The sequence below is a fragment of the Pogona vitticeps genome, chromosome 4 (assembly GCF_051106095.1).
Source record: "Pogona vitticeps strain Pit_001003342236 chromosome 4, PviZW2.1, whole genome shotgun sequence".
Taxonomy (NCBI): Eukaryota; Metazoa; Chordata; class Lepidosauria; order Squamata; family Agamidae; genus Pogona; species Pogona vitticeps.
In genome coordinates, this window is record NC_135786.1 from 35796982 (window position 1) to 35819681 (window position 22700).

At 38.9% G+C, this 22700-nt stretch overlaps 1 protein-coding gene and 1 pseudogene across 9 annotated transcripts in view; both read right to left on the reverse strand.

Annotated features, from left to right (window-relative positions):
* Positions 1-565: 565 nt before the first annotated feature.
* RALGAPB (Ral GTPase activating protein non-catalytic subunit beta) overlaps positions 566-22700 on the reverse strand; it is a 74405-nt gene continuing 52270 nt past the window's right edge. For 7 of the 9 annotated variants that reach the window (XM_020782420.3, XM_020782419.3, XM_020782415.3 and 4 more), the window contains 11 exons: positions 20664-20770; positions 17959-18111; positions 17121-17330; positions 14828-14986; positions 13755-13920; positions 10315-10437; positions 9124-9260; positions 8385-8493; positions 8108-8186; positions 7119-7267; positions 566-6092 (listed from right to left, as the gene is read on the reverse strand). In XM_020782420.3, the coding sequence (XP_020638079.3) occupies positions 5899-6092; positions 7119-7267; positions 8108-8186; positions 8385-8493; positions 9124-9260; positions 10315-10437; positions 13755-13920; positions 14828-14986; positions 17121-17330; positions 17959-18111; positions 20664-20770 (1586 nt within the window). In that variant the 3' untranslated portion in view covers positions 566-5898. The remainder of the gene's footprint in view (positions 6093-7118; positions 7268-8107; positions 8187-8384; positions 8494-9123; positions 9261-10314; positions 10438-13754; positions 13921-14827; positions 14987-17120; positions 17331-17958; positions 18112-20663; positions 20771-22700) is intronic. The other 2 variants (XM_078393265.1, XM_072997052.2) reach the window with 1 other exon arrangement.
* Positions 11721-11875, reverse strand: LOC140707088 (U1 spliceosomal RNA; annotated as a pseudogene).

Below are 22700 nucleotides of genomic sequence, written 5' to 3' on the forward strand. Positions count from 1 at the left end.
TCAGGTATTTACACCCACAGACACCCAGGTATCAGGTATACACACACACACACACACAATCACACACACACAAACATAGATAGATAGATAGATAGATAGATAGATAGATAGATAGATAGATAGATAGATAGACAGACAGACAGACAGACAGACAGACAGACAGACAGATAGATATTATAGGGGTGTGTATAAAATTTAGAAAAATTATAAGGGTGTGTGTTTGTGTGTATGTATAATTTTTTTAAAAAATGATGGAAATAACTGCACTGTACTCTATACAGGGCTGCCCTTGAAATGCCTCTTCCCCTATATATCTACCAACTACTAAAATCCGTTGAAGGCCTTCTCTGTGTCCCTTCACTGGCAGGCGTACCTTATGTTGGAGGTGCAGGACAAGTCTTTCTCAGCTGTACCCCTTTGGTTGTGGAATGACCTCCCTTTGAAAGCCAGTGTTATCAGCCTCTTGGAATTACCTATGTGACTGCCCATTCACATATGTACAACTTTTATGAATAACACTTGGTCACAGGAAAAACTACTCACAAATTGAAAACCACTAGGTGAATACATAAGAATATCTTTAAAATTTATTTGACTAATTGTGTTACATTCAATATCTGATGTGTTTCTTCTGGACAAAGAGTTGGCATAAATACAAACAAGCCTTTTTGCCTTCCCTAAACAAGAGATAAAATACTAGAGACAGAGGAACATAGCTTCACATCTTTGTATTTACAGTCTGCCTTTACAACTTAGTGCTAGGAATATTTACAGAAAATACAGTAAGAACAAAAAGATCATGTCTTGGCAACATACAGAACTTTATACACTATTGTACATGATTTTAAGCACATGGTATCTAGCCATTACCTTCTGAGCAATCCTGAAAGAATCCAGCTGTCCTTCAAAGAGACTTTCTTAGAACTATGTAACCATCACCGTCAGTTAATTTTTTGTTCACTATTCATAGTGATTTGTAATCCTACAGTTCTCCTGAGCTAAGTGTTCTGAACACTACACAACAGTTGTACACCTCCCTGATGGAAGTAACTAGATAATGGGCAATCCACTCTTTAAGGTGCTCCTATCAGCTCATGGTCCACTGAAGCAAACAGGGCATGACTGAAAGCAAGCTTTGTTTGCTACACTTGCTTTACAAAGGTTTTGTGTACAAAATAGCAGCTCCTCCTGACATGATTTCCTTCTGCTCCATCCCCATTTTATTTTACTCTGCACTTTAAATGCACTTGAAGGCCTTGCTAAAGAAAGGTGCTTTATATTACTTAAACAGTAATTTTCTTTTTAAAAGGTATTGACCATTTTCATATCATAGTGCTATGAAGACTGCAGAATTTTACTTCCTCAACTTATCTTACTATAACACTTTTTAAAGAGAATTGTGATCATAACATTTTTATGATACAGACTAGGTGGATGTTTGTAGCCTTTATATTGTACGTCTTCCAAGAGACTGCAGTTAAAATAAATGGGATGTAATAATTAAGATAACTGAATGAAATGTTAATAGGAAACAACCAACATAAATAGCAGGAAACAAATAAATCCTATCAATTTTTATTCTTTTAATTATCCTGTGGCATATTATTGAAAAGAAAGGTAAGAAATATGAAATTTATCCTGATGGTTTACGTCAGGTTTCCCCTACCAGGTTCTGTCTACAACTTCTATTGTTCCCCAGCTAGCACAGCCACTTCCTATGCTAATTTGGGATAATAGGGACTTTTGGAGGGTGCCAGATTGGAGAAGGATGCTTTATTTATTCTGGAGCCTACAGTCTCAATAAACCTAATCAGAATGAATTTTTAATGCAACCATGCTTAGACAGGGCTACGCAGAATGTTTTATTGCAGTCAGTCAACAGCGTTGCACACGACAGGAAGTTTTCAGTGTTTTGGAAGCCTTCTCTTTTACACACATAGAAATTAGACAACCAGCATCTATACAGAAAGATCACATCATATACAATACCTGGGAGAACACAGAAAAAGTAAATGAGCCCTTATAGTTTTCCATTAATTGGTCAGTGCTGTATGGAGAGACCATTGTTGTATTTCCCTCCTTGGCACATTTATTAACAAATCCAAAAGTAGTCATACATGTAAACTTAGATTTCGACACAGAGTCCACTTGTATGCTAGTAAGTATATCTCTTAAGTAGAAGACTTACTCACATGCAAGCAGATTCAGGATAGCATGCCTGTTAGAGAGCTTTTTGAAATGAAGGCTGTTAAGGCTACTTCAAGCTAATTACAAAGTCCAGTTAAGTTCTGGGGATAAATAACAGACCAGCATAATGGAAAGGAACTCTTGGAGGAAAAGAAACATTCACAATCAATCATTTTGGTTTAATGGCAGCATTTCACATATTGAAATTTCTAGCACTGAGGAACAGAACTTTAAACTGGGAAGGATATAACAGCAATTTGTTTGAAGTCTTGAATACCAAACCTGGACATGGCTATAGTCTAGTTCCAAAACCATTGTATGTTTAAGATTTTTTTTTCTCACTTGTGTAATTCACAAAGGTGGTTTGGCAGGCTATCAGACATTGTATGTACTAATGGCTTTGCCCAGACTACATACACAGTTCAAACAATTGCATCTAAGTTGTTAATTTTTAAAATATGTAGACACCCAACTGCTCAGACATGTTTATGGTAGTTTTTGTCATAGACATGCAGTGGTCATGCCACTGAATCCATGAACTACATGTGACAGGTCATCTTATAGCTCTGAACAGTACCTAACAGAGTGCACAGTTAATTTTTGTGCACATGAACGAAATTAATATTGCAAATTCTCACTATCAAGGATAAACCTCTGTTAAAATCTTGGTGCACCCTGGACCTCACTGGCAGCAATTGATATTCCAAACTTGTACTTTAATACACAGAACCATCAAACATGGCATTTTTTTTTCAAAGCAGTTTTATGATCTCCTCATACTTTACCAACAGTGTCATTAGGGCCTACATCTCACACTGACAGTCACTGACATGCTAGTTCAGGAGAAGGAGCACAATCCATTGGTTGATCTTCTCTTATAGACCTGAAGCCCTTTAAAGATGCATAAAGGTCACTCTTATCTTCAAAAAGGCCACAGTGGTAGCTTTTATGAACCAAAAGTATCCCTTTTAGAAGAAATTGTCCAGTAAAATACTTTGTTTACTGCACCAGTTATAAGCCGGTATGGCTGCAAAAAAATTGTTTAACACAGATACTGGAAATTTGTGCAAAGTTATTAAAATCATGTTCGGTTTGCTAAGCATTTTTTCACTAATTATTCCACATTGGGCAAAAATGCTATTGCTCAGCTTAAGCCAAATTGTAATTTATAGTATGTTCCTTTCTGGTAAATTAAGTGTCTGTGCTCCAATTCTCAGGACACATGTATATGTGCACACTCTCCATGCCAGCATGTGTGTGCACCCCTAAGAATCATGGCAGGGATGTTTTGCTTACTACGGAGGAACAGACTAAATGCTACAATTTGGTTTATGCTAAGGAAGAAGATTCTGGCCTATAAATACTACTCCTGCAAGCTTCCATAGAGCACTTCCTTAGAATCCTAACAGTTCAAAAGATAACTTACTTTTGCATTTTTTGGTGATGAATATTAGTCTGCTTCCTACCTTAATTGTTTCTTTGCTTATAAACATTTAGAGTCCAACTAAACAAAAACCTTCAGGACCTAAATTTATATTGTAAGTCCCAACCAGAGAAAACCCACTGAACCAATTGCCAGAATAGTGAGTCAATACTAATAGAAATTCCATTCCACTCTAGTTGGGGACTAACAATAGGAATCTGGTCCATTTGCCTGGAGTTTCATTTTAAACACATTAATAAAAGGCTTTTAAAGCTCCATGCCATGCACACTGGAAACAATGAATATAAAAAAGGGAAAGGCACAGACAAGTGGTGGCCAACTAGTCTGCAAAAAACATTAAACACTATTAGCAGAAGCAACAGAATCAACTTCACATTCTATGAATGCTTGGGCATGAATTAATTTAGATCTGGAACATCCCCAACAACCTGTGTTCACTAACACTGGGAAGAAATTCATTTGCTGCACTGGACAATTAGCCATTTGTTTATCAAGGAAAGACAAGCTGTCTGTGTGCCATTAGCAGAGATTAACAAATTAAAAGAAAAATTACTGTACAATTAATTGTCGCTCACCTGCATATTTATTATTTCTGCAAAGGCATATACTGTATTATAAATTAACTATTCTGCAAATCTTCTCATCTTTGTTGTAGTAGCAGGTTTAAGTTAGCTTTACCTCTTTATTATTTAGGAAGGAAGGAAGGAAGGAAGGAAGGAAGGAAGGAAGGAAGGAAGGAAGGAAGGAAGTGCCCTTTTGAATACCTACCATTACATTTTTCCCTGAACAATGGTTCTCTCTGTTCTCATTTGGAAGACATGATCTCCATATATTAAAAATGTAAGTTGATTTTAGAAGCTTTGGGGGAAGTCTATTAAAATAATGATATTCTATGCCAACAGCAAGAAAACAGCAGTCTTCTAATCATTTCTTCTTTAAAGAATGTGCAGATTTTTCTCTCTAGGGACAGAATGAGCCAATGTAAGAAACACGTGACTGTCGCTAATTTTTTTAAAAAGCCACCTCCATCTACTTTGCCTCTCTCCTCCAGTAACTTCCTGTATGAAAAAATTATAGTAACCAATAAAATGGAGAGTTAAGAAACTTGAATCCATGTCACATCATATATTTTGTCTTATTAGACATTTATGAAGAGGGATGTTTATGTTGTCACTGTTTTAGAAAAGAAGCTGTGACATATGACAGGGCACAAATTGTAGATAACTTAAAATATAACTTTTATAACCTGACATTTAACTTGCATGGTCCTTTACTACCAATGACATTGATTAGCAACAGTCTGCTAAGTGTTGTATTATTCATTTTGGACATTACAAAAAATTCCTCTTTCATTGCAATAAATGAGTATAACGTGGGGCTTGAAAGGAAGGCTCTGATCCTTTTTTAAAAACGATTTTCACAGACAGAAATGTTTCATTCAGATTTCACCACTGGCAATTTTGTAGCCAGCTCGTCATCCATACATGAAGAGACGGAAATATTCGCACTGCATCAACTTCAACAACAGTTTTGCTCCTTTCCTTTACAAAGGTTGGTTTGTTGAAATGTCATTATACAAGCATGCATCTCCACCCCAAGGTTGACGACTGACAGAAGATGGATCATTGTTAACCCAAAGAAACTACCTTTTTTGTAATATCTCCTTAAGACTTTTACCCTGGAAAAGCCAGAAGCAGGCAGAGGGTGACTAGCACCTACAAAACTAAACAGATTTTGAGCAACAGACCTACATGTACATGCATAATACGGGCAACAGCCAAATGCAAAAGGCTGGATTAGAACTAAATAAAACCTGACCTCCTTGTAAGTGGGAAAGCAACCCAGACAAATAGCCACATAAATAAGTCTCAATCCTGTGGAGGAGTTTGCCCCTGAGCTAGCCTGTGACAAAACCAAGTACAAAACTTTGGGTGCTAGTTCTGTGGTCAGAATCTAGCATTTTATGTGAACATGGAAAAATATGGGACTTGTAGTTACCCCCTCTCTGCTACAGACCTAGTTTATCATCTATTACTAATTAATAACTGATAGTGAACATTTGTCCCTCTCCAACAGCTGATGGTGTGAGGTTATATTCAAATGGTTGCAAGGTGGGAGCTTATAGTGAGTCTTCATTGTTTCTTTGTGGTGGAAGTAGAAGTCATGCTCAGATTATGGTAACTTTATAGAGGGGTTCCATGATGAGGAAGGTTTTTCATTACTGTAGACACCAAGTTCTGATCTAATTGTTCACGGAGGATATTGGTCTAAGGGTTGCAGCTGCTGAGCCCAACCTCTTGGAAAAGAGAGGTATAAAACTCTGGCTCCAGTTGCTTGTTCCTGTATCTATTGACAATGTCAGCTATTTTTTGTTTTCGACGGACATGAGGGGGATTGTATGAGTCACTTTCCAGCCTTTTTCTTCGACAAATGTTTATTACTGTCTGTCTCACCAAGAAGCCTTAAACAGAAAAAAAAAAGAACAAAGTTAATGTTTCTTCTTTCCAGGAAGGTTGTTTTAAATGATTCTTAGGATCAAACAAAAGTGCTCAAGTGAGTGGCACTTGTTCAATCTGGGATTCGTTTCACAGTTGCACACAACAGAGTAACTTTAAATCTTCTCATATATTTTAAGAGGCTTCATTAGAGGACATATGCAGCCATAAAAGATAGTTTGAAAAATGTCAATACTATTCCACATCTCCGCCATCTTTTTCCTGCTCTTTGGGAAATACATTCCAAGAGGTAGAAGAACAAAGATGAGAGATGGTATATAAGCACATTATCAATATACAGTGCTGCCTCACTTAGCGATGTTAATCGGTGCAGCAAAAATCGCCGCTAACCGAAAACATCGCTAAGCGATTTTAAAAAGCCCATAGGAATGCAATGAAACCCCTTCAATGCATTCCTATAGGCAAAAAACTTACCTTTAAGCGAAAATCCTCCATACGGCGGCCATTTTCGCTACCCGGTATGCGAGGAATCCGTCCCAAAACACAGTGGGCGGCCATGTTTTTTACCTGGCGGACATTTTGGAACCACCGATCAGCTGTTGGGAAAATATCGCTATGCGAAAATCGGTAAGCGAAACAGCTTACCGATCATCGCAAAGCGATATTTTGCCATTTAAATCATCGCAATGCGATCGCTTTTGCGATCACAAAAATGAAATCGCTATGCGATTTCATTGTTAACTGGGGCACTCGTTAAGCGAAGCACCACTGTACTTGTAATTCTTTCCTGTACCTATGCCTTAACCATGGTTCCTCTTGCACAGCTGTGGAGACAATGCCCACTCAGGGCCTCCTTTGCTAGAAAATTGTCCATGGAAAAGGATTTTGCACAGGGGGAAAGAAGAGGACTCTCCCCATTCCAAGAAAGATATTAGAACCAGTCCAATGCAAATGTGGTAATGGTACCTAACATCATATTAACAAACAAAAGCCAGTGCTTGAATAATCAGTTGCTGATTCTAAAGACCTACCTAGAATTCTCCTACTAACTATCATCCCATCCACCAGTGGAATGACCATGTTGAATTTCCCAGTAGCTCCTTGCACTTTTACCCTAAATAACCCAGTGTTTAAGGGATGGATGAAAATCACTGGAACTTCTTTTTCAGGAGTAGTAGACCTTCAAGGCAAACAAAGTATACAAAAGATACATCAGAACATCTTGAAAGTAATTTTCAAGCATCAATAGAAACACAAAATCCTCGAGACTTCACTACAATATTGAAAGCTATATAGGTCTATAGGCCAGAAGTTCAGGACATTAAAAAAATCTGTGAAAAATTGGAATGGACCAGAGGTGAGTTGCAGACCCAAGAAATGACAGCTCACTATGTGGAAGCTCTCTATGTAGCATCGAGCCACCACCTACTGAATTTCTAAAGAAAAGCAAATCCTGAAAAAATGCAAGTTGGCCTCAGTTTGTGTATCTTGGGGCACTGATACATAAGCATTGAGGCCAATCTTTCCTGGCACCCACTGGAGCGAAAGCATGCTTATAATACTTGAAAGTACAGGAAATGCCATGCTCTACACACCCTGATGTTAGGAAAGTGTGAAGGCAAGAGGAGAAGGGGACAACAGAGGATGAGACGGTTGGACAGTGTAATCGAAGCTACCAACATGAATTTGACCCAGCTCCAGGAGGCAGTGGAAGACAGGAGGGCCTGGCGTGTTCTGGTCCATGGGGTCACAAAGAGTCAGACACGACTAAACGACTAAACAACAACACACCCTTTCTGCTCATGAAACATTGCCACAGCCACTTCTACTATCTTTAAAGAGTCAGTATACCCCCATGATTGTGGGGCTAAAATCCATGAGCATGTATGTAGCTCATATAATAAAGAGCAGATTATCTCAAAGAGTGGGGGGGGGGAACACAAGACATCAATGTATTAACCTGCCATTAGAACATATCTGCAAGTAGCAGAAGTGGAACCATAGAGACATTCAATCATACCTCAATGAAGTGCTGCTGTTTGTTGTAGTTTCTACCCCAGTGCTGGTTTCTGAAACCAAGTCAGAGAGAGGGAAGTTCTCTGTAAGACAAGGAAATAAATATTAGGCTAAATGGTCATATATTCTTTAAGATACCAAAAAATAGTTATGATAGAACACATAAAATTAGAGATCAAGGCAAATTAAGTGGCAGGTATTTAAATCTAAAGATAACTAGAATTCAAGTCAAAGCCACTTCCTCCTATCCAATCTGCAATAAAAAACAAAGTTGCACAAACCTATATCATCATAACGTTCTACCCAAACCACATAGACCTTGGTTTCAGGTCCAAGTGGAGGAATAGCTCGACCCTGTGGTAACTTCTTTGATCTGGAAGTTGGACTGACCTGTTGCAAAGACATAAACCAAAAGACATATATAAAGTAAAATAAATATATATATACAATACACCCTGTTCCAAAGATCACAGAGGAAGTAATAACTTGCAGCATACAAAGCCAATTGCCAATAATTTAGAAAGACATTTCTTCCCTCTCCCAGTCAATAAAGATCGTCTTGTAACAGACCCAAGATGGAACACTTCTTATGATTCTAAAATTCTCTGTTGTTACCTCTCATGTAAAATAGTACATTTCTTTGGCAGAGGTTCACCAGGCATAAAACAGTATACTTTTTAACCACTCAACAAGTAATCCTACTACAAAAAGTTTCAAGAAACATTCCTAGATGAAATACATGCCATTGATTGTGCTAAAAACTCCAAGGAGAAGACCTTGTTGCTACAGAATAATAGAAAACTTGCTTCCACAGAAAGATTTTGGTTTCTGGATGAAATATTACTTGTAATTAGTCATTCAAATGTCTGTATTATTTAATTACAAAAGCTGTTTATCCTGTCACAGTCCGTGGCCATTTTATGTTGTAGAGTGGCATACAAAGTTTGTAAATGAAATAAATGGGGAAAAAGTATCATTACTTCCTTACAAAGTACACTGATCAATACAGAATTAACTTGCCCTCTGAGAAGAACTGAGATTGTCTGTATGATTGGGGAAGAGTTCCAGTGTTAGTGCTGGCTGCTTTAATATTCCAGGTAGGAGATCCATACTGGTGTCACTTTCCTGGTCCGAGACATTGCTTTCCAATGAATCTGCTGAAAGATAAAAGGGGAAAGCATCTTACAAGCAAGAAGTGCATGATATGCAGTACATGTCTTGAATGCAGAAGCTTCCAGGTTTGACCACTAGACATCTAAAACCTTCCTGAAAATCTTTGGGAAGGGCTATAAAAACTCCTCGCATAGAGTTGCTGATGTCAACGTGTCAACAATACTGATTTAAATAGACCAAAGCTCTGAATCAGTACAGAGCAGTTTCATATGTTCTTACAGTTAATGAGCTTATTCAGCAGTAACACTTTGCCACAATTAAGTCAATGCACTTATGAACAGTGTTGCTGGGAAGTCTTCAATCTGTAGCCAGTGTATTCCTCCCTTCAGGAGCTACTCAGCATTAATAAACTACATTCAGAAAACCGTTTCCTTTTCTTAAGATCTTCCTGTTTCTTCAGGTCTGCATCAAATATATGTACTAACCATACCTAGTCTCATTGTATTTATGCAACTGCAATGAAACATAGGAACAGAAGATGTTTTATAGTAGAATAGTGAGTTATTATACTGTCCATCCCAGTAATGTGAATTCTGCACCAGCTATCTATCGTCTTCTAAAGATGTCTTTTTTTGCAATTTGCACCTTTAACTGTAAGTGCCAGGTACTGAAACATTGATTTTCTGTGTGCAAAACATGTGCATTGTCGCTGCACTGCAACTTATCTCCAAATAATAATAAGCACACAACCTAAAGGTCTCAAAATTTTGAGCAAAGTGAACAAGAGTTTATATTTGAGTTGTGCACCTCCTTAGGAACTTTGAATATTTCCTTAAGGACTATATCATACTTTACAGCAGAAGTGCATTTATATGAAGAACTTAGCAGGAGGCCATTTAACTTGCGAGATGGATGTCCCCTTTTTTTGCAAATTATAGATTACAGAAATATGCTTCAGAAAGCTGAAGCCACTTTTAGTTGCTTATAAACACGCCTATGTGGCAGAAAGGGGGGTATTCTCGTCCCCTCAAACATACTGCAAAGCAAAAGTGGATGATTATTATGTTTTCTGCAGAGACACACAGACAGCACACTTACTTAAGGACTCCACGGGCGAGGGAACAACAAAAGCTATTTCTGTCAAAGCATCTGCATAATATAGTGCTTTCTTTTGCCCACTGAAGATACTTGCCCCAAAGTCTTCTGAAGATACTATTGCATCTGAGAAAAAAACAAAATATAATTAAAGAAGAGGTTTTTTTTTTCGTTCTGTTACATAATTTGATAATATAGCAGATTTTGGGAAGTTACTATTTAAAAGTAATTCATTGTGGAACTCATAATCACTACACTCAATGTAACTTATTACCCTTAACATTACTGTTTGTTTTGATAATTCATAACGTTGCTAATAGTATTTCCATTAATTTTGAGGTTAGGATCTATCAACAAAAGTAAGAAAATAGCCTAAAATTTAAAATATTGCCTCAACTTCCCTCCCAAAAGCATTTTAACCTCCTCAAATGCAGTGAGAAAGAATAATGAGCAAACATGGTACTAAAAGGCTAATTGTGACATGGAAGAAAAGTACTAATGTTACCAGTTGTTCTCCCACTTGGAAAAATAATGTTATGTCCTTGCCACCTGCAAAGTAACATGTTATAGAAGAGATGCAACATTTTCGAGCTCCTGGTAGCCCTGTTTTACACTATAGATTGGTGTTCAAACCAGTAGTGAAATTGACACTTTTAGGGTCTTCAAAAAAGCTCCTCCCCTTTAGTGCCTGAACAGGTAATGGGGTAAAATACCTAAACTGTCTCCCTGTGCCCACCACAGTGTGTGAAGGACCTTTTTAAATCAAAAATAAAAATACTGGCTGATACAGAGGTGCCTGGGGCACTGCAGTCTATTCCTGCCTGCCTTATAGGGAATTCTTCAACAGAACTATATTTCTCCAGTTTTTAAAGCTCTTCTTCTGTGCACACACATACCTCATACTATGGCATGTCACTGTTCCACACTGCATATAAGGTGTGCATACCACCTGCTATTGTATCCAATGATCTCTATTTGGGGGTACTAATCACAGCACATGCATAAGGAGAAAAAAAAGGGCAGGGTCTCTTTGGCCACCTCCTTCTTAAAGCCACATACAGTACAAGGAAGCATTAAAAACAACAACTAAAGCCTACCATATTTTTCGCTCCATAAGACGCACTCCCCCCCAAATAGTGGGGGAGAAAGTATGTGCGTCTTATGGAGCGAATACAGTAAAAAAAAGGGGTCAACCACCACCACCCAGAAACCTCCCACTGCCATGCTGGGAGGCTTCTGAACTGGCACCAGAGACTGCTTGTTGTTTGGACCTCACCATTCTGCACTGCTGGCTTTCCAGGATCTGCTTCCTGGAGCCCACCTGGAAAACCAGCAAGGCCAACAGGCCTATGGCAGCAGGTAGTGAAAACAGCTAAGGACCAAAGGAGAAAGAGTGATTCTAGAAAGACCAGGGGAAACCACAAACACAGTCCCCCACTTAGGCAGTTGATTTCCCCACATTTGGGGAAATCACAGGGGTCAGCACATCCAAAGTGCAATAGATGAGCCTCACCCTGGGAAAACCACTTTGATTATCATGGTATCTCCCTTGCCAGGTATGAGTTGGAGAATGGCCCCTGAACCTCCTGCCCCTTTCTGTGCCCTGTACCCCAAAGGCATGGTGACCCCCCTGGCTGCACCTCCTGATCAGAACAGGGCTGCACAGCCCCAGTCCAGAATGAGACCAAGAGAGCTACTCAGTGTTTTGGGGTGCCCCAAAGGGCCCCCATCAGGGGCTGGATGTTTCTCCCACAATCCTCCAGTGCACAGATATTAGCATACCTAATATGCAGGGAAGGCAGGGAAAGCGGGGAAATTCAAATTTTCAGTTAGTGAAGAGGCTGCTTGTCTGCTTCCTTGCTAGTCCAAGCAGTTAGAGAGCTGGGAGAGAGACCTGGGACTGCCCGGTACTGTCATTTTAAAATGTAAAATTTCGTTTAAAAGCTGTTTGTTTAGGGTTAGTGCTTGGGTGAAAAGGTGCTCCGTTTGAGTTGAAACCTGCTTGTGTAGAAACGTGCATACCAGTACTTGCTTTAAAAGCTGCCTGGGAAGCCATTCAGACCAGCGCCGATCAGCTGTTAGATGGGGAGAGGGGAGGGGAAAAGAGCAGGAATGGAGAAGAGCACAAAATGGCTGCCGTCTGCCTGCTGGCTTTTAGCTGTTTGGGGCTGTGTTTTGGCTGTTCTGGGGCCTACTAAGGCACTGTGAAGAGCCAGGCTCAGTCTACAGTACCTGGTAAGTGACCTTCTTTTAAGTTTTTAAAGTTTCTGACCTTCCCCCCCCCCATTAAATGCATTAATTAATTTTCAATGGATTTCTATGGGAAATCTGGATTCAACTTGCAAACTTTTCAACTAGTTCTGGGCATCAAATAGAGAATGTATTTCCAAAGGGTGTTGCAGCAAGGAAACTAACTGTGCCTCATGACTTCTAACTGGATTACAGTACCTGCTTCCTTATTTCAGCTACTGTAGTTTGTATTCAGTTTTTTTGGCTCGTCAAGAACATTGTTCATGGCTTTGTGTGGCCTAACCTATTGTGCCTTGCATGCTATAAATGTTCAATTATGTCAGAAAATGGAGACTTGGTCTTATGCTGAGCATGTGCTACTGCTGGTGAATGGGATCAGGTTAAGCTTTGTGTTACTGTTCTTTTGCATAACGTAAAGTAAATAAGGAAAACCAGCTGTTAAATAGTTTAATTCCACTATTTATCCTCCACACAACTAAAAGGGACCTCTCAATGCAGTGCCAAATCAGACAAACCATTTCTAACTTAATATAGGCTTGAGCTGTAGCTGGGCAGAGTTGCACAACAGTCTCATCTGTCATTGAGACATTTCTATAAGCATGGCGAGGAGGTGGACGAAAGGAAATGTAAAATATAGGTAGAGTGGTATAGGTCTTATCACTGGCTGATAATGGTCTATATGTACTTGAATTAAATTTATGGTACACAAATTTATCGTACATAAACTGGAGTACACAAAGCTTTAAGTCTCTCCATTTGTTAATGGCAGTGGTAATGGTTCTTAATGCCACTGTTGACTGCTGTTCACTTTACATGGTTCAAATGTTATTCTGTTATAGTTTATTAAATATTTTATTACACTATTTGGTTCTGAATATATTTTCCGTTTTCCTCCTCTAAAAATTATGTGTGTCTTAAGGTCAGGTGCGTCTTATGGAGCAAAAAATACGGTATTTCTCTCCAGTCACACTGAGGTGACAGTAATGTAAATGTACAGTTACTGTCTCTCTCTTCAGAACCTATGTAGATAAATGAGGGTTCTCCACAAGAATATTCAGTTCACCCAATCTATGACTAGAAGGGCAGGAAGATCTGCTTCTGGATCTTATCACTCTCTGGAACAATAAGATCAGTGATGTGTTAATAACACAAAGTATTGAAGCAAACAGATTATCTAGACAAAAAAGTCTCACCTTGCTCAGATCCCTCCTCATCACAGAAGCTGTTAATGGACCAGCTAGTTGAGACATGCCCTGTCCACCCAGGGTGTCTTCCCACATCAACTGACCAACCAAGAGAGAGTAAAAACTCTAGGAAGTGTGGTTGAACATTTTTGGAAGACTCTACATTCTTCAAAATCTACAAAAAGGAAAAAGAGGCCAGCATTCCAGAAAGGACAAAAGGCCATACAAATCATCTCTACTGAAGTCTATTTTTAAAAAATGAAATTACTTTTCTATAATTGGAAGCCTTATAAGTGCTGTCCAGAGGTACTAGCCATCATCCAAGAATGTATATGCCATCTAGTCAAACTGAAAGAGAGAATACCATTGACAACAGCCCCTGTGACCCCCATACTCTCCTTCTGTCCTTTTTATGCCCAGCTACAATGTTGATTTCTTAAACCATGTTTTTCATGTTAATTTGCACATAACACAAAACCATGACTTGTCACTACATACACAAGCAGGATAAGGCTGGAACCTCTCATCCTATTCTCATGCAAATTACGATGACGCCTTCAAAAGAGTTTAGTTTCACCCTTACTGTACTCTGGCTTAGTGTTACATTCAAACAAAAAAAAAACCCACAAAAAACCATCTGCTAAGAAGCCAGCTTTAAAGCATGGATGCAAAATCTGGTTTATGTTTTGTTTTCAACTCGGTTTTTAAATCAGAGTTAATTTTAAATCAAGCTTCCTCATTTCAACTAAAACTGGCCTGAATTCAATAATTGTAAAATTAAATTCACCTGCATGGGATGAAGACAGTGAAATATGGATACAAAACTTTGTTAAAACCTGTTCCAAATCATGCATACAATCTTAAACCATGATACAGTGTTGCTACATGCAAACCACCAAAAAATGTATGAATGGCTATCAGTTCTCAGGGCTTAGATTATATACTTGCAGATATATGAAATCTGTACAGTTATATTTTTCTATTTAATTCAGAATATCCACCTGTTTTTTGTACTATACACTCTCACTAAACAGTACTGTTTTAATAAAAGCAAGAGTAAAACAAACCAGCATGCCACTTACTTCTTGGCTTGTTTTTTGGCCTGCCTTCATGTAGAAAATAAAAACGGTATCGAAAGGACGACATGGCAACAAATCCAGGTAACCAACGTCATCAAAAAACCCAGGTAGAGAAGAATCAAGTGCAATCAGGTGAGGAGGTAGTCTGCTATTAGCAGGTTCCTGCCCAAAAACAGAAGCCATGCAAATTTTATGATAGTATATAATCTCTTTGTGAACTGTAACAAGCTACTTAAATTAGTTTATTTTATTTATTTATTTATTTATTTATTTAATTTATATGCCGCCCACACTACCCGAAGGTCTCTGGGCGGCTTACAGCATTTAAAATACAATAAAATTATGTAGCAATTAAAATACAATTAAAATATATATAAAATTGCCATCGGACCCACAGCTAATATTATTTCAGTTAAAAGCCTTCTGGAACAGGAAGGTTTTGACCTGGCGCCGAAATGTCATCAGTGTCGGCGCCAGACGAATCTCAGTCGGGAGGGCATTCCATAGTCTGGGGGCAGCTGCCGAAAAGGCCCTTTGTCTACAAGCCGTCCCTCTTACCTCCTTGAGGGACGGCTCTTTCAAAAGGGCCCCCTGGCTAGATCTTAACTGCCGGGTAGGCTGATATGGAAGGAGGCGGTCCTTCAGGTATCCAGGGCCCAAGCCGTTAATACTGTATATAATTAGATTAGGCATCTTTCAGTCTCGAAAGATTATGGTAATGTGCTCTGTATGGAGGACGTAATATGCAGATATTAAAAAATTCTTCTCAGAGAAGAGATATGTATCATCATTAGTTGTTTGAAGCCATATAGTATGTGGAAAGAGGGTAGTCTTTCCAAAATAAAGTACAGTGGTGCCTCACTTAGCGATGTTAATCCGTGCAGCAAAAATCGCTGCAAAGCGATAACATCGCTAAGCGATTTTAAAAAGCCCATAGAAACGCATTAAAACGCGTTTAATGTGTTCCTATGGGCTTAAAAACTAACCTTATGTGAAAATCCTCCATTGCAGCGGCCATTTTTGGTGCCTCTAAAGCGAGGCAAAACAGCAGGTGGCCATTTTTTCCCCGGCAGCCATTTTGGAATCGCCGATCAGCTGGCTGAAAATGAGGGCTTTGCGATGATCGCTTCCCCGCGATCATTGCAAAGAGAATTTTCCCCATAGGTAACATCGCAAAGCGATTGCTAAGCGAGGCATCACTGTATATATAAGTAAGTTCAGAAGTCATGCACAATCTAATGTCCCATCATATGTCTCTTTCTGCATTGTAGAAAGACAAGGCTGCAGTTGTGCAATTTGCATCTGTAACACCGTTGGTGCTTCAGAAAAGTGTTCTTCTAATATTTGTTGACTAACATTTGAAGAACAACACTGACGACCAAAAAAGCAGAAAATACAGGTTGCTGTTTCTAAATTTACTGTTACAACAGTAACACATCCTTTCAAACAGACTAGTGAAAAAAATACAATTGTGGCTTTCCTTGCTATACAGAGGATGGTATTCAAAAAGCTATGTAAGCTTCCTGTTTTTCAGAGCTCTTAATTTGATGCCCCCAGTTAGTCTGCCTTCTCATCAGTGCTATCAACCTCCCTGCTTTCCAGGCAAACAGCCAGTGAACAAGGATGCAGTGGTGCTTACTACTCCATCTGCTATGCAACCCATGAATAAGTCAGTTTTATATCTACAGTGGTGCCTCGCTTTACAATTGCCCCGCATTACGATGAATCTGTTTAACGATCTTTTTGCGATCGCAAAATGATGGTCTGAATGGGGGAATTTCGCTTTGCAATGATTGGTTCCCTGCTACGGGAACCAATTCTACACAAAGCGACATTCTTTGAAGAGCTGATCAGCGGTTTCAAAATGGCCGCCGGGTGATTACGATGGCTCCCCGCTCTGTTTAGGGACGGATCCTTCGCTATACAGGCAGCGAAAATGGCCGCTGTATGGAGGATCTTCGCTGGACGGTGAGTTTTTACCCACTGGAACGCATTGAACGGATTTCAATGCGTTTCAATGGGGTTTTTATTTTCGCTTTACGATGTTTTCGCCTAATGGCGATTTTCCTGGAACAGATTATCGTCGTTAAGTGAAGCACCACTGTATATGGAAAAGGTACCACACGTTGAGACCAATTTGTTTATGAAAATATTTTACATGAATCTGTTTCAGTTTTATTGTTCTGCTTTACTGTATAGCCTAATACAGACAAACATTCAACAGCACTAGTACCAATTCTAGATAGTGGCCATATCTGAAGTAAAATATACACTATCAACTGAAGTTTCTAGTCACCTTCAATGCTTCTAGTGACAGAAATCCAAAGTGTGAAAGGAAAAGGCGTGCGGTTTGGAACTCCTGTGCGGGCGGTGGCGGCTTACACTCCGTGATTGGATCAGGGAAATTCTTCTTTCTCCACTCTTCCTCCATCTGCTGATCTATAGATTTCTCATAAAGAACTTGCTGATCCATACCACTTCTCAGTTTCTCATGCCGCTCTTCCAGCTGAAATGTATTTAAACATCCTCATTTCAGACACCAAAAAAAAAATAAAATAAAATAAAATAAAAAATAAAAAATAAAAAATAAAAAATAAAAATGCTGAGTGCAGTCGGAGACCACAAAGATGTGGCAGCTCATCTGACAAGCCAAATAGCACTGAAACAGAGTGCCAAAAAGCTGCTGCAGTTTTGATTCTGCATTCTATTTAATAGAATTCTGACCACTGATGTTCATCAACTGTTAGGTTGCTGAAATCAAGTGTCTGCTGCTCTGCACCTGTACTGTGACACTCCTATATTAAGGTTTGATACCAAAGAGTAGCTACAAGAAGATAACTGACGCTTTGTCATCACAGGATATTTAAGAGAAGACTAATAAGATATCCATTCTGGTCCAGCAACCATTTCTTGAAAAACATCTCTTTCAGCAATGATTAGTTTCTATGATCAGTGTGCAGTGACTTTTTAACAGATAAGGCTGCTCAAATACAATGCATCAGGAGCTTTCTTGTTGTTAGAAGAATGTAGATACAGCTAAAGCAGGAAAGTTGCTGAGATATCCCAACCCTTCAAATACAATATAGAACAGATTTTGTTGAGTAAAATAAATCAAAATATTATAAACCTCTTACTTCCTCTGTAACTATTTCATGCAAATCTGGGATGCTCAAGTCTGCCTTCACGAAAGGGATCTTATCCACTTCTTCTGGAAATGGTCGATGTTTCACACTATACTTGATTCCAGCATCATTTTTTGGTGCAGGTCGATGTTCTGGGACAAACATCTATTTTAAGAAAGGTAACAATGTAATTACTTATTTTAAATGTGTCAACTACTATATAATGATTCGCTGATATGATAGTAACTTATTGTTAATACAGATACCAAAATAGGTTTTTGGGGGTGGGTTTTTTTTTTTTTTTTTAGGAAGGATGGTCAAAATAAAGCTGATTATTTTAAGTTATTATTAAACCAGCACTCAGACAATCATGGCAGTTTCTCTAATGGGTTATTCCATCTCATATCAGAGCCTTTGGTTTTGGCTGTATCTGCCTAATACAAAATGCATCTGAAATAAGAAAATAGCAATCAGGTACGTAAAGATGAAAAGCTACCGATCAAAAGTAAAATTTGATTTTAACATCTTTGTGAACAAGAGTATATGCTGATCACACTCATTCCTGAATATTATAGTTTATATTCCATTTATTTCCCTAAAATGAACCTTAAGACAAACAAACAAAATCCATCAATAATATTCAGAATAATCTTAAAAGTAAGTTTATGATGAGACTTCAATGTATTCACAAATTATTGAAATTTTCAGCCAAACACCTCAAATAGGCAAGTGTTTTGTTGTCGTTTAGTCGTGTCCGACTCTTTGTGATCCCATGGACCAGAGCACGCCAGGCCCTCCTATCTTCCACTGCCTCCCGGAGTTGTGTCAAATTCATGTTGGTTGCTGTGTTTACATAGCAGTTAAAACAAGTGTTTACATAGCAGTTAAAACAATTTGGTGTCAGTTACAAATCTCTTAGCATAAAAACATGAGTGCAGCCTCTAAAAAGATTGTAGATTTTATAACAGCTGGTATTTTGAGGCAGCATGCTTTGCTTTATGAAACTGGAGGGATCTGAAATGGCACCTCAGATGGTAACAGGAGCAGGAAGGAGGGATGCTATAGAAGAACGTGGTCCTTAGGTATTTAGGTCGCAAGCCTTTTCAGGATTTAATGGTAAAATGTTTAATTGAACCAGGAAACAAACCAACAGCCAGTACAACTCAATTAAAAGGTGCATAATACAGTGAAAATGCCTAGCTACTATTAGCAACCTGGCTGCTGAATTTCAGACCAGTTGCAGTTCCTCAATGCTTTTCAAGGTCAGCACTACACAGAGAATGAGATGCATTTTATACAACTCTGTTCTCACATTAGGTTTATGCATATCTTCATAACCACTACAACAACAGATACAGAAAAGATAGTCCCTAGTTTGAAAATTGAGGCCCTTTAATGAACAAAATTGCAGCTCTCCACATTGCATCTCACAGCTGGGAAAGCAACAAGAACTGAATAATAATCAGGTAAAGTATTTTTCATAATTCTAGGATTTCCAGTCACTGAAGTCACCTAGAATCCTCTAGGCAGACTTTTGGGACTAGGAGAGCAGAAAGTAGAATACAAAGATGCCTTACTTCAAAAATGTCTTTCTTGCCTGCTTCACTCCATATGGCTTAGCTGAAGGGAATGCCCCCTCAGTTGCACTTCTTCCTGGAAGTTATCTTACTGATCTGTGGGAGAGTAGCTCAGTGAAAGGCTTCCCTTACAGAGTCTCATGGGTAGTGACATTACCCTACCCACAGAGCATGGAGATGATTTCCAGGAAGTAGTGTGATTGAGTGGAGTGTTCCCTTCTGCTGCCCAGCCAATATACAGTGGTGCCTCGCTTAGCGATTGCCTCGTTTAACGATGGATTTGCTTAGTGATGAGGTTTTTGGAGCGATTTTGCGCTCCATTTAGCGATGTTCCCTATGGGGAAATTTCGCATAGCGATGTTCGGGACCTTGCCTCGCTTAGCGATGACAGTTTAGGTCCCCTGTTTCGCTTAGCGATGTTCCGTTTTCACTATTTTAAAAGTGTCTTAAAATGTTCAAAAACTGTTTTAAATGCTTGGGATCGTTAGTGCACCTTGTAAAACCTTTGCAAACTTAATTTGGCTTTGTTCTGACTCTTCGTTAATTTTTGGTGAATTCCCCCCCCCATTGGAATGCATTGAACTGTAAGTTTGACAGCGAAAACGGACATTGCAAAACCATTGGAATGCATTGAATAAGCTTCAATGCATTCCAATGAGGGAAACATTGTTTCGCTTAGCGATGTTTCCTATGGTGATTTTCGCTTAAGGACGGTAATCCGTTCCCATTGGAACGGATTAACCCGTTTTCAATGCATTCCTATGGGAAATGGTGTTTCGCTTAGCGATGTTTTCCCATAGCGATGTTTTTTTGGGAACCAATTAACATCATTAAGCGAGACACCACTGTACATAGAAAGAAGCACAATACGGAGGTAGGAAGACATTTATTTTGCCTTCTGGCTTCTCCTCTCCCAGTACTGAAGTGACATTTGAGACTAGAAGTCCTAGAATTAGAAATACCCTTTCCCTAATAATGACTACTGCACTAGGTTGGTCCAAGAAACAGGAAAAAAGTGAAGGATGCTAAAACTGGAAACCTGCTACATGTAGCAATATTGTAGACTTCAGAGACTCAGAACTGTTTGGAAAACTATGTTTAACCCAGCAAGTAATTTTCATGTTGGGCTTCAGTAAAGACCTTTTGATTGGATTTGGCTCCTCTTGGCAAAAGGCAGAGTTGCTGGGTCCATGCATGTCTTCCAGACATCCCACGGATCAGAATTGTGACTGAAGGGAAAAAGTCATCTGAAGAAGAAATATATTTGTATTAATGTATTATGAACATATTGATAGCAACAAATTAAACATGAAGCTGTGGATATGACAGGAAATTTAAAAAAGAGCTTGATCTTCCTAACCTGAAACGTTACAAGTTTAAAGGACTAGCCAAATTTGTCAGTAAGCAAAGAATCTTGGTCCTTTTGTGTTGGAGAAGCATATAGCTGCCCATGGCTGGCATGGAGGTTACTGGTCTCCTCAGTATGTGGTGAAGGAACTAAGAAGTTCGTCCTCATTTACCAAGTAGACAAAGGGAGATGGAGCAGAAGGAAGCTGATATTGTCCATATATCAAATGAGCTGATAGGGTGAAAATCACTTTAATGGAGAACCTGATGATTATAGAAGTTTCATCCAGAGTAACAGAAAATAGATCCAAATTGTAGTTAATTACCTTGAATGCCTGCACTGCAGCTCAGAAAGTATTACACTATTTCATCAAATCACTAAGAGTTTGTGCAGCATGGTAGCTAAGTCTATGCTGTACACCAGAAAGTAAGAAGTTCAAATCAAATAAAAAAATTGTGGCCTTCCAAAAGCATGGGAGTCCATAAAGCCCTCCTTCGGCAAAGCAGCTATAATATTTATGGCCAAATCCACAGTAATCTTCCTTGCTGTTTTCAAAAGCCAAGCTGGTCAAGGATCAATCAGAGAGGCTTACACTTCCAGAACCAGTGTTCTGGTCACATTCCCAAATGTTACAGGCTGAAACTGGCCCAACTGAATCAGAAAAGACAGCAGTCCCAGATTGATCCACTGGACTGCCAGAGGAGCCTAGGTCCTGTTGGATGGTTTCCATTTTTGATCTGAAGAATGCTTCAATATGTTCACTGGTGAAATCACCAAACTGAGGCCTTTGTTGACCAGGGCTGGTGAGGCTGCAGACAACTCGCTAGAGCTACGCCTGCTGGTTTAGTGCTTCACCAATTATCCTGATATTTAAGGTATTTTCCCCAAACTTAATAGCATTTAAATATTTCCTCGTCAACTTACTTAGCACAGTGAGATTAACATCTAACAGGCCTCTCCTCTATCTTCTCTCTAGCGGTCTCATAATTTCATAGCCCAAAACTGCTCTGTAAACCAAATGCCCTCTATGCTCTGAAGTAGAGTGGGCATTTGGGAGCAATGGTATAAAATCACCTTTTTTCATTAAGCCACTAAAGATGGAATCCTATACTCACTTATTTGAATAATTCCTTTAATGTTGTATTAAATTTAATGAGTCTCATTTATTTATTTATTTATTCTCTGTATTTCTCTCATTGAAGGGACACAGGCCTATATATGTTTAAAATCACAATAGAATCACTAGAATATATCTGTTTAAAATTATAATAAATTAAGATATTAACATTAAAATGATTTAAACAAAAAGAGTCTTTAAAAAATCAGTTAAAACAAGTTAAAATAAAATTAAAACATTTGATAAAAATATGCTCAGTCTCCTACTAAAAATACAATCCTGCGAGCCAGCAGGAGGCTCATGAAACACAGAATTACACAGGACAGGAGCAGCCACAGAAAGTCTTCTCTTGGGTCCTCACCAAATGTGCCTGAGATAGCAGTGGGACTGAGAGAAGACCTTCTCAAAGATCTGAGAGACTAGGAAGGTGATATGAGGTCCTTCATATAGCTATATAGGGCTCTATATGTCATAACCAGTACTTTAAATTGGACCCAGAGACAAACTGGTAGCTAGTGAGGTTGTTGCAACGGGGGAACTATATGATCCTTGTAAGCAGCTTCAGTCAAGGGTCTGGCTGCAACATTTTGTACTAGCTGAAGTTTCCAAACTGTCTTCAAAGACAGCTGTGCATACAGTAATCCAAAAAGGATGTATATAAGGCATGTGTTACTGTAGTCAAGTCAAGCATTTCCAAGAACTACACAGATGG